Genomic DNA, 17,664 nt, shown 5'->3' with positions numbered 1-17,664 from the left:
GTATAAAACTTCCCACTGATGACTTTTTGAATTCTTAACGACATGAGAGAGAAAACTAAAGGAGTCAAATCCACGGCCATCTCTTCTAACCCTTGGCATATCTAATTTTTTTTTTTCTATCCTACCTATGACCACTTGACCAACAGTTTAAAGTCATATATATGTCGAGTCTCTATCGGCAAAGCGGTACAATGTCGACACACAATCGACACAGGATTGCGAAGAATTAATTAAGGAAAACTAACATAGCCCTGAAAAAAGTTACTCTGCTGCACATTTTTGTAAAAAATTTCCTAATAAATTTCCTTAACATTTACTTATTATTGTTGTTTTTTTTTTTTAATATGACCAATAACTTAAGGGATGTTCGTCCCCTAATAAGTGTAACGTAACCGATATAGGAAGAGGAAGCAAAAGCTTGAGCAAAGAACTCTTCACAATTCTGCTTTCAGACTTAACGCAATAAGCATAGAAGTAGTTGCGCGTACATTTTGACCTTTTTCACAAACCCAATGATAGCAATTTATCATTTTCTATGATTATATCGAAAAGTTTTGGTGAATTTTTTCTTTTCAAAAATTGTATTATATTTCGTAAAACTCCAAATAGCAAACTAATATATATTATCTGCATCTGCGTTGGCATTAATTTTTTTTTTTTGTGTTTTGTTTTGTTTTTACCTAAGGATTACAAAACACAGCCTCCAGTATTGGATATAAATTTATATATCTCTCTCATGACACAACTAAACACGACTCATAATTTTTCATTGAATTATTCGATGCCGTTGAAAAGAAATCTTATTCATTATAAAATATTATTCATTGGTAGGACTAAGTCAATCCATTCATTTACATTTATTTATTTGCTGTATATATAAAAATCTTTGCAAAACGTGATACGCTCCCATTAAATTTTTTCAAATCTTTCATAGGAATGTATATCTAATTTAAGAAATAATTCTATTATTCTGCAGTGAACTCAATCGAGAAACTAACGTATAATATATACTTTGTTGTGCACATACATTCATTGAAAAGAAGAAAGAAAGAAAGAAAGAAAAAAAAAGTGCTATTGCATAATTATTAAATAATAATATAAATAACAAAATGTATTGCATTGCACTGCATTGCATTGCACTGCACTGCACTAAACACTTACCGAATGCCAGTACCAAAGAAAACCAATTGACCGCAGCCATGTTTATTGTGGCCAAATGTGGTTTTGACCGTTCGTATGTGCGAGCAAGCAATTGCTCGTTAAAACCACAAAAGTGATGTTTCTTCTGTTGCTTCAGAAAGCCTTTATATATATGCATATATATATATATATATATATATATATATTTGATTTATTTCTGGCTATTGGTTTTGTTTTATTTTGTTGTTGTTGCCGCGGCTAATACGATTTTTCTTTTCTCTTATTAAACGAAAATAATTATTTACGCTGTTTAATTCAATATAATCAACATTTTTATTACAAAACATTGCTATTATGATTGAATAAAATTTGCAATATTTATACAAAAAAAAATAAATAAATAAATAAATTTCATTCATTAAAAAGGGAATTAACAAAAATATTTTTAATTATCTTCGCTATGTATATATTTTTCGTTTTTTTTTTTTTTTTTTTTTTTTTTAAAAACTTAAATTTGTAAGTAAATTTCACACTTTCGTTGTACACAAAGTTTCGCTTTACAATCACAAGAACCAATTAATCAATTACATTTTGAAAAATTTTAGTATCACAATGTCTATCTAGATCATATACCGTTCTAAAGCTAAAAGTCGGTTTAACGTAATTCTTCTACTAAGTGCCTCTCATCTCTTGTATGCCATTTTTATAGTATTTGGTCTTTGACCTATAAATCATTCCGATGCTTAGAACTTATTAAGGTCATCTAATACGTTTACTAAATATTAGGTCGTGTCAAAAGTAACTTCCAATGCATCTAGGTAGAATCTGCTGTTGTTGTGAATCTGTATTTACCCACTCGAAGTCGCTGAAACAACAAGTTTTCACTCTACAGATTAGGCTTCAGTCAGTTAGTCTTTTGTCAATTGTTTTATGTAGTGCTTATAACATACCACTGTTTTTCTTAGTCTCTGAAATGAAGAGTCAAAATGTGCATATTTAAGCCTTAATGCTTTGGGAATTTACACAAGGCAATAACGCTAAGGCTGCAGCTGAAAAAGTATGCAGCGTATATAGTGAAGGACTGATACCTGATCGGGCAGTTAGAAATTGGTTTGGAAAATTCCGTTCTGGAGATACGACCTTAAAAAATGGGACGTCCTTTCGACTTCGACGACAAGCGTTTAAAGGCAATATTGGAGCAAAATCTACGGCAATTAACAAGAGTTGTAACAAAAAGGTTAAATACGTTACAATTAACTCCTTGTTGTGCAATGAAAACAAAATCAAAGTCTGAAAGAGAAACGGATTTTACTTATGATTCGAACTAATAGAAGGATTTTACTATTAAAGAAGAACGATGCTCTTCATTAGGAAGGGGAGAGAAAATGGAGGACCCTTTTAGAATATTTGCAATGTAAAGCAGCAAGGATACAATATGCGGTCATGTACAGCTCTTACGCGCTTGTAAAACTTGAAGCATAAAGAGACATATCATTTCTCATCCCAGAGAAATCCTTCTAATAATATTACTTGATTTTCTAAAGCATGAATACCTTCTAGAATACTTTCTAATATTATTACTTGCTTTTCTAAGGAATCTAGAATGACTATAGTATTATTTAGTTTAGTATTTGCTTAGCTTTGTTTATTTGCCCTCATATTTTTTTTTTTTTAGCTACCATTAGCTCCTTAATTAAGTTATTCTTTTCCCATAACGTATTTAGTATATGAAAGAAAAAAATAAAACTTTTAATAACTTGTTGGCTTAAGACATCCGATATCGACACATAATCGACATAACAATGGACAGGACTAACCATACGTGAAATTGTTCGTAGGAATCGTGTCTCTTCTTAAAGTCGCAATGGATGACATTAACTAAAGACCGTCAATCTCTTTTGAAGCTTGAATGAAATAATTTAAGTATCCCAAATGGGGAGAAAGCCATGGAATAGAATTTCAATGTGTCCATCAATCGTAGTACAAATATAAAAATAAAGATTTTTTGTAGTCCCTTTAAAAAAATATCATTATTCAAAGAACTCTAACGGATATTAATTATGAGCTTGGTTCGTCTTTCTTTCTAGAAAAAGGTTTATTATTTTTCAAGTTTTTCAACTTCTCAAATAAACGAAACTCTCTTGTGGTCAAACCATGGCCATTTTTAAATTTCAGGTACAGGATTAAAATGAAAATAACTATTACAAGTTATTACTGAAAGAGTTTGAATTAATTCGGTTTTTAACGCACACATCTGAATGTTTTAAATCGATCGGGATAATTTGCTATCCATTGCATTATATTTATATTTCTCATACGCCACGATGAATAAAGCTTCTTTCAATTCATTTGCAGGACATGCAATGCAAGTCAAACGAAATTAATTGACAATTCTATCGGACCCAACACAATCCGATTATGATTATAATTGAGATTGAGAGAATAAGGTCAGAATTTGGTTATGTAAGGTAACATGATCAGGGATGAGAGGTGTGTTTAATCTTGCCAAGCGATGACTTTCGAATCGATTTTGAATAATTTGATTGAAACTATAAATAAAACAAATAACCCCTTAACTATTCCCAAGATTGTCGTAAGTGACTAAGAGTCACTTCGTGATATGATTCGTCACAAGGCAAGGTGAAATCGTTTAAAATAATTTTCCATTAGATCTAGTATAACAAAGAATGATCGGTGGAGAATATTTAACTGATAGAAGCATTAAGAGACATTTACGAGCTCATCTCAAACCATAAGCTTTTCGATCTTATTGTCAAAAAATCAAAATTTTTAGTTTCTTTAAAGTATTTCTCTAGCATAATTAACATTTTCTTTTTAATCTCTTTTCTTATATTTTCCTGATGAAAATAAATATGAAATAAATACAATGTATATCATATCGTTATTGCTGCCTGGGATAGATTATTGGTAAGCCATATGTGCACTCTTGCTCTCACTTTTTCTACGAACTGTCTTGGCATCCAATAAATAATATAATGACAGCAATAAAGCATTTTTTTTTTTTTTTTCTTATTATTTATTTATATATACATGTTGGCTTTTTGTCATTCAGGATCGGTAGAGATAGATAGATAAACTTGCATAGATTAAAAAAAAAAAAAAAAAAAGAAATTATTTGTTAAAAGTTCGTCGCGATTTGCTTTCCATTTAATTTATTTTGTTGCTTTTTCATTTTAACTTGTTCCGCCTTTTAATATAAAAGATGATTTTTTAATTGCAAAAAATATATGCATTACATATATGTTTTTAAAGGCATTTAAAATTTATTTTTATTTATTTATTTATTTATTTATTTTTTTTTTTTTGGTAATTTAGATTGTAAAACACGATAATAAATAAATAAAAAAAAAATTTAATGAATAAAACGAAACATATAAAGTTTTTTCGCTACCATCAGCTGCATTGGCAATTTCACTTTTTACGAAACTTCCACATTGACGATGATTCGTATGAAAATTCCCGGTTAAATGGTATGAACGTTTTTAACATAACCACGCACAACAACTAACTGTTTCTTAAATGACAATGTTGAACAATTTTTAATCAAACATTTACACATAACAGCTTAAAACTCGGCTTAAACAAATAAAAATAAAAGCAAAATAAAAACAAACAAAAAAAAAAAAAAAAAAAAAAAAAAAAAAGCATTAAAAAAAATGAATGTTTTTTTTTTTTTTTTTTTTTTTTGTTTTACTTTGTTTTGAGCAAAAAAAAAAAAAAACTAGTTGTTGTAGATCACAAATGAGCTCTCACATGTTTTCGGCGGTACGGTGTTATCGACTTGCGATTTTGAGAGCAAAAGAGTGAAATTGCAGTTTATATATATATATATGCATATGTATATTTTCTAAATTATTTCTCTGTTTACGTTTTTTTTTTTTTTTTTTTTAACACATAGATAAAATTTAATTACTTTGAAATTGAAAATAAAATCTCTGTGAATCTGACTCGCTCTCTGTCTCTGTCTCTCTCTCTCTCTCTTTCTCTTTCTGGTAATTAGTTTTAAAGAAATTTTTTTTTAGTATTGTTACGGGTCACATTAAAATTATTATATTTAATTTTTTTTTTTTGTTTTTGTTTTTTTTTTCGGAGATGATGAAGTGTGCTTTAATAGCTTGTTGGTATTTGATTTCGTAATTAAGCCTTTAGTTTATAGTTATTAAGCTTTCTATTGGCACATGACTACCGAACTGTCCTGTACATCAGCTATCGTTTGTGATGATAATTGAAAAGAGAGATTTTTTAATAAAAAACTATTTTATTAAGACATGAATTTCAAACTATGAATTGCTTAACAATGATAAAGCAAAACGGATATTAACGGACTTTCTAAGTTTTTTATTTCTATATTCACTACCTTATCGACGAATGAAGATAAATTAATTTTGTCGTATTGTTTGTAATTTTTTTTTTTTTTTTTTTTTAAATAAGATTCAAAACATATACAAAAAGACTCCGGATCAACAAACATGAAGAAGTGCTTTCATATATAGGTGGTTGTAAGTGGTGGTGGTGCGGAAGGTATGTAAGGCCAAAATCAATTTGGCAAGATCTCAAGAAGTATACAAAGTTTTCCATTGAAATGGTATCACGTAGCGAGAGAATTTGGAAAAATGTTCCTGAAAAAGACGATGCTATCGCTGTAGGAGATGATGGATTATTTTACTGCTAACCATTAATATAACAACTTTGCGATTAAATTGCGCCTTAAGGCTTGCTAATGCATCCGTCAGTATGATCATTTCATAAAAGAGCTTCTTCTTAGGTAAGCCGATGTCATGTACGACGTTGTGTATGAGATTGCGATTTCCTCATCCCAAATCCGCTTCTTCTTACCCTGACAGTTGTTGAAATGATTTTACGCGTTACTTCAATCATTCGCTTTCGTCAGTTTACGTGTTTTTAATTGGTGAGATAACTTTAAAATTGCCATGAGTTAAGATCGTTCGATTAGTTTAGCCCAACATTATTCAATGTAACCATGACCTGACAAATAATAAAAAAATAAATGAAAAAGGAAAAAAAAAAAAGAATCAATTTATAACACATGTCGCTTCGAAATGAAATGCAAAACGTTTAGGTGGACTGTTTAAAAAGTTGTTTTCAAGATATCGCGAGTTATTCACTTGATCAGCTACTGCTGTAATGAATCTGTTTATATATGTACATATATATATATATATACACATATATATGTTAAAAAAAATGTGGCTATGGTCCGTGCAGGTTGCAGATAGTCGGCCATTTTGAATAATTTTTACAACGATTCCATGTGATGGTGGACGGGAATAATGTAAAGTTTGGCTAATTTTTTATTCAGCTTCATTTCCAAATAAATTTTTTTTTACCCGGTTAAGCTTCGTGTCATTTAATCTTTATCCAGTTTTTCTACTTAATTTCACTTTTTTTTATTGAGCAGAACGTCTCTCTACTTTAGAAGTTATTTATTACACCCTACACCATCCGTGTTACAAGGAAATATTAAGTTTTTTGCGGATATATGCAACACCCGGAAGGTCTTGAGATCGACTCTGATACTGAGTTTTATTATACCATACGATTCAAAATCACCGTCTGTCCGTTTTGTTTTCTTCTCGCAACTTGTAAGAGATATGTTGATCAAATTTTTTTACAACAACATGTCTCGATTAAAGGATGAATCTTTCGGGATCGGACGTTTTTTTCGTCCACTGCTCGCTCATACGACGTCTTAATTTAAATTTATGATATGAACAATGTTGGGGTTTTGTAAGATATTTAATAGTAGGTCTTGGCCCGCTATGTCGTTTTACATTGTTCTTTATATTTACACACATTATAACACGTTATAATATATTTGAAGTACATATATATATATATGTATATATATATGTCAAGCTATAGATTTATATATAAAGCTTTCTTATATGCCTACGTTTGTTCAATGTACAACAATTTATGGTTATATTCTCATAAATAAAATGCATATTTTCCTGTGTCATAGCTAGCGAGTTATTAAACGATTCGACTCGAGGCCAATAAGCAAACTCATCTATTAAACTATGTAATATTTTTTATATACATTTTTTTTTTTTTTTTCTAAATTTATTATTAACAAAAAAAAAAAAAAATGCTCTTTTTTTTGTTTTTCCTTAAGTGCTATTTGAAAATTCGTAATGTGTTTTAATGTTTTTTGCACCAAATAATAATGATTACATAAAATTTGATCGTTAACATTAAGTGATTGTAAAACATAACCTTAAATATTTCGAGCTTCGCCTTGTTTACGTTCCAAATATCGTGCGCCTTAACTAAAAATTGTTTCTTAATAGCTCTTAAGCTCTTATATAATAAACATTTGTTTCTTGAATTTTATTTAATTATTTTGAAACAATTATATAAATGCTTTAAAGCAAAATTGTGCTTTCGTTGTTACACATAAATAATTGTAAAAATGATATAACGCTTGACGTCAGAATTGCTTCTGAGTTATCATTATGCCATTTACAATTTTATCCGTTGAGTATGCTTTCATTTTCATCTTCACCATCGGAATCTTAAATGCATTACGAGAAACACGATTTAGAAAAAGTTGGTAAGCGCCTTGAAGCGTGTTATTGTCATAAAAAATGCAACAGAAAACAACTAGAACTTCACAATTGAACATAAATTGTCTGAAGTTTTTGGGAAGCCTTTATCCAAGGTTAAATAATATAACTGAAAAAAAAAAAAAAGAATTCTCAAAATGAAAATTTTGATATATCAGGTAATTTTTTTACCCCCAAAATCCTACTTGTGGTACAGATTGTACTAACATTGGGTCCGTGCGATTAAATTATATCTAACATTGGTACGTGTTGCAAATGGACTTCAGATTGAATCATTTTTCATTATACCGAACCGTTTTCAGAATCAAATTAAGTCTGTCTGTCCGTCCATTTGATTTTTGCGTAGGCATTCAACTTAGAGATCTCAATTTTTGAGACATTTTAACAAAGTTGGCGACATTGTTTCGTTCGAGGACAAACGTTATGGAAATTTGATTTTCAAAACCAATGTTCATATAACACATTATGATCACATATTATCATGTTATTCGATAAAGTCGTTACATGAAAAAAATTTCCAATTTTTTTAATTTCTCAACAAAAATCCAAAAATAATATTTCATCATACTAAAGTGATGTAAATGATTTGCAACGGATAGACCTGCTGTTGGACCTTTTCTTCTAAAAGCGCTCCCACGAAAAGCAAACTTTTGTATGACAAAAACGTGCACATTTTAATATTTTTGACGATGAAAATGTGTCCGTAGTAGTATTTCGATCAGGAGGATCAACACTACCCAATTTGGATCGCGACATCTTCCGGATATAAGTTTCTTAAGAGAACAAATTTTTAATGTTTTATCAAGAAAGCTGATTGATGATAGTTTGGCATAAAAATAACTTCCCGAAATCAATTAAAATATACTTCGTTTGCATAATTACTCAAGATTTGAGTATTGAAAGGAGAACAAGTAAGAAAAGAAATCAATTTTTGTTATTAAGGGGGGGCTAAGCTGTATCAACCTATCGCTCCTCCATGAAGATGCATGAAAATAGAAAAAACGGTTATTGAACATTCAGCTAACTGATAACTAATTTTTTAAATCAAGTTTTACATTACACCTACCCATGTCGCAGAAAGTGAAGAGTAAAGTAGCTCCTTACTTATGTAAGTTAAGAAGGGGCTTCTCTTAACCGCGACCTTGAACCGTAACTAAGAAATTTGCATAAGTTAGACAAAATGAATAACGTTTTCATCATTTATCTGCGAGATTCCGAAAAATTGTACACAAATAGCATCAGCGACGACGTACGATATCGAGTATGAAAGTGAATTTTCACTATATCTTCTCGAGTTGTCGTAAAAGATAACCTATCCCGTGCATTGTCAGTACTTGGGGAAAGAACTGTCTTCTCTCTTCAACTCCATGAAGCTTAACTTCCGATAGGCCGGTATATTTATTTAACTAATTTTACTTAATATGCTTTACGAAAACAAACAAAAAAAAAAACATTCTCTTTACTATTTTTTACGTTGTAATCAGTAAGAAATTGAAAAATTTTTAACGTTCACCGCAAAGCCATAAAATATTATGTAATAATAGTAATATGCATTTTTTTACTTTTCACTGAATTGATTTGTTTTCAAAATTGATGATAGGTGCATGAATGAATGAATGAATGAATGAATGATTGAATAAGTGAATGAATGAAGAAGATGAAATGAAAAGTAACTAAAACTAATCATGTTTACAATATGTTTAACCATTTAGTGCATAATTATACGCGCATAAAAAGAATCACTTGTGAATGTGGATGAAAAGTTCCATTGAAAACGGAAGGATACATACATTCAGCATTTTAATCCATGGCTTGCGTAAAGACATTATATTTGGATATCAAATGCAATAATATACAGATCATTCATTCATTCATTCATTCATTCATATGCCTACAGTGCGTATAACATGTCAGTGAATTAATTAATTTACTCTTTATAACAGAAAAGCAAACGAGACAAATTCAAAAATTGCAAACTTACCTCGAAATGTATTTGCATAAGTTGTTGCATTTATATGTGCAAAACATGAACTCAAGAGTGGTAAGCAATTTGTTGTGGTTTGCTACTAAATGAGATTTTTAATGTGTGTGTGAGTTTTATACGTGTGGCATTGTGCCTGCCACCTGTCCAATAAAATCGAGTCTAATGGCTCCTATAAAAACAGATTCACAGTATATAACAGCAAAATAACAAATATAACAAAACACTTTACTCGCATGCATGCATACATACATACATAAATACATACATGCATGCATGCATACATTCATCATCATGATGTGGATGTTGACGATGACGATTTCGGTTGCATAACAACATTTCAACGTTAATGTGAACCGTGCATGTTATAAATATTTGCTGCAACTACTACTCCTACTGCTACTACTACTAATACTACTAATACTTCTAGTGTATAAATAGCAAATACTAACATTTTATTGCTAAATTTTGTGATTATGTCCAATAATAATAAAACAGATGCACTTTAGTCCAGGTGTTGCTTGCTATACATAAATTTATTTACAAAATTCCAGCCTACATCTATTTACAAATGCCAGCTTTTTAGTAGCAGCCATCATATTAATTTCTTCTTTCCTTACCTAGATGCCAAACTACAACTACATATATATATATATATATATAGTTTTTGTTCTATTTAGTCTCTGATTTTGAGTAAACTTTCTTTATCATACTGTGTACTATGTTAAGATTCATATAATGTCGTCTCATAATACTTGAAATTTGCTTCACATGGTTCTTGTGTGTGTTTTACGTGTATAATTGAAAAAATCTTACATACATGCTCTCTTGACGATCTAATCTTCATTCGATTCATTTAATTTATTATATATTTTGCATTCAACTCCTAATAGCATGCATCACATAGAAGTGCTAACGAGTCTCTATTCATTTAAATGCTTAAAGACGAAGTTCTGCTTCATATTGAAAATATCTTACTTATCTCGCACGTGAACGTTTAACGAGATGTAACAAAATCTAATTGCACTGCAGCTGATTCAAATTTCATGTGGATTAGATGCGCTTCCAAAAAAAAAAAAAAAAATTTAATAAAAACACATGTCATTAACAAAGCTGTAGTGTGCACAATTACCTAAGATCGAAACAACAACTTGTGAAAATTTCAAAAAAAATTCTTTAAAAAACTGAACAAGTAAGAAAATTATAATCGGTTGTGATCGAATTTTTTATACCTCTCACCGTCAAAGAGTTAAATTTTCATGGTAATGGCGTTGGAGGCGCGTCCTTTAAGCTCTTTTGCACTAACGGGAAAATTTTTATCACAGATACTAAACAAGTGCGCTAGACAGCCAGGTTCTATAGTATTACCAATGCCAATCTAGTTCTTGAAAGTATTCTAAATTGTTGTAATGTTCCATGTTGCATGTTTCATTGTTTGCGGTTTCAAAACTTTCAAGAATTTTATTCACTTGTTGAGATTTCTTTCTATTTAACAAAATCAATATAACATCTGTTGCGTGCAGTTGTTGCTGTTGTTGTTGTTGTTGTTGTTTATTTGTTGGATGCCTTTGGCTTTTAAAACGATTTAAAAGTCTGGAATTTGCCCGCTTTGCTTTTATTATTGTCGATTTCATTGCTTGCTTTCTCCTACACTTAATCAAGAAAACACTAAGTTTACTGTTTCATTTACATCACTTATAATGGACGGAAGTAATCAACAAGGAATCCAAGCAATTGTTGCAAGGCCGCCCACCTTATAGTTACGAACAATTGAATGACAATAAATCTTCATTTATAGTAATCTAATCACATGATCTTTAGTCAAGTTACTCTCAGTTTCTCAGTTGGCCTTGAATGAGGCAAGAAGGTCAAAGTCGAAGGTAATAGTTGCAATTCATCTGCGATCGAATAGGTAGTGTTTACGATGCCTTTGCCTGCTTGCTATACATTAACTTAGAATAGAGGAAAAATCAAAGAACAAAATGACTGGTATAGTTGTTGTTGTTGTTGTTGTTGTTGTTGTTTTTTCTATTTCTTTTTTGTTTATTTGTTGGCTGCCCGTGTAGTGCGGTTATTATTGCTTGTCAACAACAGAACCTAAAGCAAAAAAGTGATAAAAAATTGATTGCAGCAGGTACTTTAATTGAAAATAAACGTCATAAAGTCAAAGGACTTCTCTGCTCTTTTTTTTTTTTTTGTTTTTGCCGTGCCACAAAGGCAAAAAAAAAAACAAAAAAAAAAAACATAAAAACGATAACAGCTGGAGGATTGCATTTCCATAGCGGAACGTTTGTGTAGAGAAAAAAAAAAAAAAAAAATTAAAGTTAAAATTAAATTGCAGTAAACTATAAGTTAACATTTTTTCCATGAAATATGCTTAGTATATAATTAAGTAGCAATCGCTTACATATATGAGTTTGTAGCACAGTGGCAACTTCGTTTTGTTTGCTATAAAACATAAATTCAATTGTAATGGAAAAACTTCTCCACAAAATTTTACTCATGTACTCTATAATAACTACAAATTATTTTTTATTATTGTGTAAATCGCATTTATGTTATTGTTAACAATGCCCTTTAATGAAAAAGATAATAAAGTTCCCTGTTCCGACACAGCGCAAGATATAAATATTTTTTTCATTCAGTAAGGTCAACTGTGCGTCTACGTGATAAAAAATAGAAGCGAGTCACTAAGTTAGCGATATTCGACTTAAGCCGACACACATCTTGAAATGCGAAGAATTTGGAGAACTTCTCCAAGTTACCCTACACCACATTGTCCAACGCAATTCTTATTTTCAAGTGCCTATTTATGGGCAAGCAGATCCAAAACGCAACCTAATGTAGTACAAGTTTAATCTTTATAAAGATCAAGATTGAAAAATAGGCGTAGATGGTCCAAATTTTGTAGAGTTCATTTTTATATGAAATTACTATAGTACTATGGGTTAATTGCATATGATCGTACTAAGTTAATATACCTTGTACCACAAGTGTTGTAGGGTATAAAAAAAAAATCGCTTCACAGAAGGGCGTCTTAACGCACTAATGCCTAACTACACTTTTCAGATTTGTTACCGCGTAGTTCTCAAATATTTTGAATCCCATGATCGGCATCGACCCAGTTGCATAATTCCTTACTCACGGACTAATCGCACCATTCTCCATCACAGTTAAATAAAAATTTAAACTTTCGTATCCTAATTTTCATTGCTGGAGTACTCGATGTCAAATCTTATCTTATGAGAGTGAGAACGGAAGGAGGGAAAAATGCAGATGCACAAAATCCAATATTTATCTTGGGCCTGTTACAAATGTGCTAACAGGCCAAAAGTGCTCTAAGCGTTTATATCAAACGGATCATAGATCTGCCATTTGATGGCACGAAGCGCGCAAAATCTCTGCTTTTATTATCTTTTCTAGCAAAAGCGTGTTGATTTGATAAGGAAAATATTTCGTGGCGTTTTTTCAAAAATCTCTGTATTTTCGATAAAATTCATTGAATCAAACATTTTGCATTTCGATCGACGATCTGTAATAATATCTTAATAATATCATACAGATTTTTCTGCAAGGAGCGAAACAAATAAAAGTCGAACGGAACAAGGCGCAGGCTGGACGCTTGAAAACTACCAGGTCAAAGAAGCATTCACTTCTTGGCCATTACAGCTACGAGTAGGGTTGTATTGTCCTAATTGGATATTGTATCTTTGGCATTGTTGTTGCCAATAGAGAGCGGAATCGATATTTGAAGCAGCTTTTGCATAGAATCACCCATTAGCAGGCGTCAATTCGCGCTTTGCTGCCGTTAGCTCACCTCTTCATCGCTACTTATCAACTTCGTAAGAAAATGCTTGATTTCATTTCGTTTCATCAACGATTTAGAAATAGAAATTCTGATTCATTGTTCATATATGCGCTCCCTACATAGCGAGATTCTTTCTATAGATTGACTTTTGTTCACATCGTTCTTCATATTTCTTTCTTTTATTTTTCAAATATTTACTTGCGAAGAAAAAATAAGTCAATCTGTTTCGATACTGTAAAGAATGGCATAAATTTCATCAACGTTTCATTGACTAGGAAGCAGGATGACTAAAATCGAAATTTGCAACATAAAAGTGAAGAAAGTGCTTGCATGCATATTGCCAATCTTGACAAAACGAAAGTACATACACACACGCACACAACAAGCATATATATTATCCTTATTGACTTTTTAATTGAATATTTATGAAAAACAAATACGCGTCACTTTTTGATAAAATTATAAATTAAAATTTAAAAAATTAAATTAATTAAATAAATCAATTAATAAAAAAAGTCATTTACGGGCTCAACCGGGATTTGAACCCGGGACCTCTCGCACCCAAAGCGAGAATCATACCCCTAGACCATTGAGCCGCATGCAATCTTTTGTTACAGCATTCACTTACTTCCGCAATTTATGTACAGAGTATTATATGATGCATTTTTTTTTTTTTTTTAATTTTGATACAATGTAATAAAATGAATTGTAAGCAAAGCGCATATAGCTACATAATGATTTTTATTAATACATCAAATGCATGCTGCATTTTTTCTCTACGTTGTTTAAAAGACTGAAATTAGACGACAAATGTAAGATAACTTTAGGCGTTACTGATATTATTTAAGAATTTGTTTGGAAAAAAATACGCGTAAGCCATTTTGTTTTTATATCCGAACAAGGTGCTTATAAGATCTTTTGCTTAAGTGCCATTTCAAAGTTCTTCATCCATTTTCGCGGTTTTAAAGCCATGATAATATTTTTTCTTAGCAATAGCCCTACACACGGAAGATATACTACATTAGTCTCCGTTTGTTATTCGAGATGGCACACTGCATATATGCACTTCTTAATTTTAAATATGTTTACTTCATAGAGTATTCAATTACTTTTCAGTTTAATTGCTTTCATCTCTTCATCCAATTGGAAAATGAAAACCAAGTGCTGGCACCGTTTCCAGATCATAAGCTAAAGCCAAACACATTTCAATACATGCCCAAAAACTAAAGTAGCGAAGATTACGAAATCAGTAATATTAGCATCAATTGTAAACTTTACCTCAACGCTTGTTAAAGCTGGATAAGGGCTACTTCCGAAAGCATTTCCTGCCGACCAAGTATCTTGTTTTTTCTTTCCCTTGAATTTATGAGCTTTAACGTTTTAAATGAAGAACTATTTAGTTAATGCTTGTTGAGTTCCAGTACCAGAGGACTACGGTGACAATTGAAAAGCGCTTGGTTCGAATGATTTAATCTTGTCCCTCTGTTCCTTTGTTTGTTTATTGAAATTAAAAAAATGTTCAAACTCAAAGTCCAATATTTGACTTTAATAAATATTGCTTTCTTTCTTATTTGTAAATATATATATATATATATATAAATATATATATATATATACAGGAAGATGACAAATTGTTTTATTTATTTTAATTATCGCAATTAATTAGAAAACTAATATGTACAGTTTTGATAGCATAACGTAAGTCAAAGATAAAGATATTCTATAATCGAAATATTTAATGTTAAAAAATAACTTACTTTTGATATTTGATTATAACGTAACTGTTTTTCAATTTTGAACATAAGTGTTTTCACTTTGAATATCAAAGCAAATTGCTTTCAATTTAGATTTACAAATGCATGCACACTAATTACGCTAAAAGCTGATAAATAACTCAAATATTATTTATTTATTAAATTTTTTTATTTTTGATGCCGATAAATAACTCAAATATTATTTTTATTTTTTTTTTTTTTTTTTTTTTTTTTTTTTAAATTATAAAATTTAAAAAATGAAAATATATTTTAAAATTGAAAATTAACTAAATTTTAACTTTTAAAATATGGAACTATAGAAATATTTATTCAATTATGTCAAAATACAAATTGGATACATCTTTCGCTTAATGTTTTAAATAATGTATAGCAGATGAATATTCAATACAATTTCAAAACAATATAAGAATTAAAAACTTCGAGGGACATTTTTTTACAATGTAAAGATCATGAGCATTATTTTCTTTTTCCTTCTTAAAAACTATGCACTAATTTTATTGCTTTTACTCGTAATGTATTTTCCCAATATTAAAATAACTTATTACTAAGTACGGTTAAGAGCAATATTTCGTCAAGCTTCGCATTCGATATAATTTATTCAAGATAAATAGCTATCTTTGAAGAAGCATCTTTAAAACCAGAAAGAATTCTCCACCCTATCCGCTTCCCTTTTTCTGGTCATATTAAAAAAAAGGACAAGGACGAGCCACGGTTCACCATTTCGTTTAATGCAGTTGTTCATATAATGCATTGTGGACGGACAGACAAGTTGACATCGTTGCAGAACGTAGCTCACGTGATAAAAAGTGGATTCATCCAAAGTTCGTCTGCGTTTTGTTCGCGTTCGAAGGAACTTCATGTACTCTTGTACCGCAAGTGGCCAAGAGTAGGATATAAAAAGAACTATTTTTGGTATCTTAGTGATGATGGTGAACTATACTTTACGATCATCATAAGAATTTTTTTTAGTTTATTAGAATTCTTAGCATTCGCAGAAAAAATTATAATTTTCTTCTCTATAGTTTTATAGATATTTACTATCCAAAGTATCTTTTTATTCCATTAAGTGCGTATATGTGTCAGCACAGTTACATACTGCGCAAGTTTGTAATGCTTCACGGCATCGTTTCATCTTATTTTCTTTTTTTTCCTATCAAATCTACGAGTGAAAAAAACAGGTGGCTTCACATAATGTTAATAAGCGTAAGATTCTTACTTGACTTCACTGTTTAAGCTTTTCTTTGCTGACAGCTTACTCATGACGACAAACGGAACAGATACATAGATCAAAAAGAACACGGGGTCTTCGAAAGCGTATAAAGCAGACAATACGGAAGACGGGCATAAATAATTTGATCACACCCCAAAAATAGTTTAAGATGCTTAAGCATAAATTCATAATAGCCTTAGAATACTGAAGGAGTTCATTAAGGGATCTGTTTCAATTGTTTACTTTGCTTACGCAAACCAATTTCCAGAATAGGACTGATCAGCTTATAATAACCAAACAAACAATAGAATCTCTGAGAAAACGAATTGCTTCAGTTTGTAGCAATACTAAGCTAAAGCACATATCAGTGCGAAACTTTCTCGTATACACTAAGTGAACCGAGAAAAATAAAGAAAAAAAAAACCAAAATGAATATAAGAAAATTGCGATAATTATATCGAGGAAACTAAAAAGTATTGATCCTTATAGTACGGACAGTTATCAATCCGAGCCATACGTTAAATGAATATATGTGTATTTTAATATATTAAGGGCTTAATATATACTACATCAGAGATTCGTCTTAAGACAATAATAACTTATATAACTTATATAAAAGGGCTCAATATTTTCTATATTAGAGACTCGTCTCAAGACGAAAATAGTTTATATATATACTTGGGAATGCAAAGTTGGTTATATTTACAAAACATTATAATAGGGTCCGAAATTCGACTTAAAAATATGAATTGTGATTTTCTAAAGATTATTAATTAAAGAAAATCATAAATCTATTCGCAATTAAATATACTTGAAATAACTTAAGATCTTTATTAAATATTTAAATTTTGAGATACGTGCAGCGAAACGAATAGCGTCACGAGTAACACTTTAATAAGCAGCTAATTTTAGCCATCGTACACACGCACGTTTATCTATCTGCAAGGTGCGGTTTTCACTTGACCTTGACGTTAAAAGCGGTTTTATTAACAGTTTCTCGATATTCAAAAAAAAAAAAAACTGTTAGTAAATGTTTTTTTTTTGTTTTCACAAGTATATCATAGCGAAAGAAGTTGTTATGCAAAACTTTTTGAAATTAATAATAATAAAAATGCTTGACAAAATAAAAATAGTTACAAATC

At 30.4% G+C, this 17,664-nt stretch overlaps 2 protein-coding genes and 1 non-coding gene across 6 annotated transcripts in view; 1 reads left to right on the top strand and 2 right to left on the bottom strand.

Annotated features, from left to right (window-relative positions):
• Nucleotides 1-1,349, bottom strand: part of LOC119635077 — a 47,233-nt gene extending 45,884 nt beyond the window's left edge. For all 3 annotated transcript variants that reach the window (XM_038029634.1, XM_038029636.1, XM_038029637.1), the window contains exon 1: nt 1,162-1,349. In XM_038029634.1, the coding sequence (XP_037885562.1) occupies nt 1,162-1,318 (157 nt within the window). In that variant the 5' untranslated portion in view covers nt 1,319-1,349. The remainder of the gene's footprint in view (nt 1-1,161) is intronic.
• The window catches only part of LOC119635076, a 109,373-nt gene that overhangs the window by 48,106 nt on the left and 43,603 nt on the right, over nt 1-17,664 (top strand). The gene's annotated exons all lie outside the window — the stretch shown is intronic.
• Nucleotides 14,062-14,133, bottom strand: Trnap-ugg. Its single transcript has one exon. It is a non-coding gene; the product is annotated as a tRNA-Pro (tRNA).

This window comes from Glossina fuscipes, unplaced genomic scaffold, assembly GCF_014805625.2.
Source record: "Glossina fuscipes isolate IAEA_lab_2018 unplaced genomic scaffold, Yale_Gfus_2 3, whole genome shotgun sequence".
NCBI classification, from domain to species: Eukaryota; Metazoa; Arthropoda; class Insecta; order Diptera; family Glossinidae; genus Glossina; species Glossina fuscipes.
Note: the sequence above shows the minus strand (reverse complement) of the source record. Positions and strands in the feature narration are given on the sequence as shown.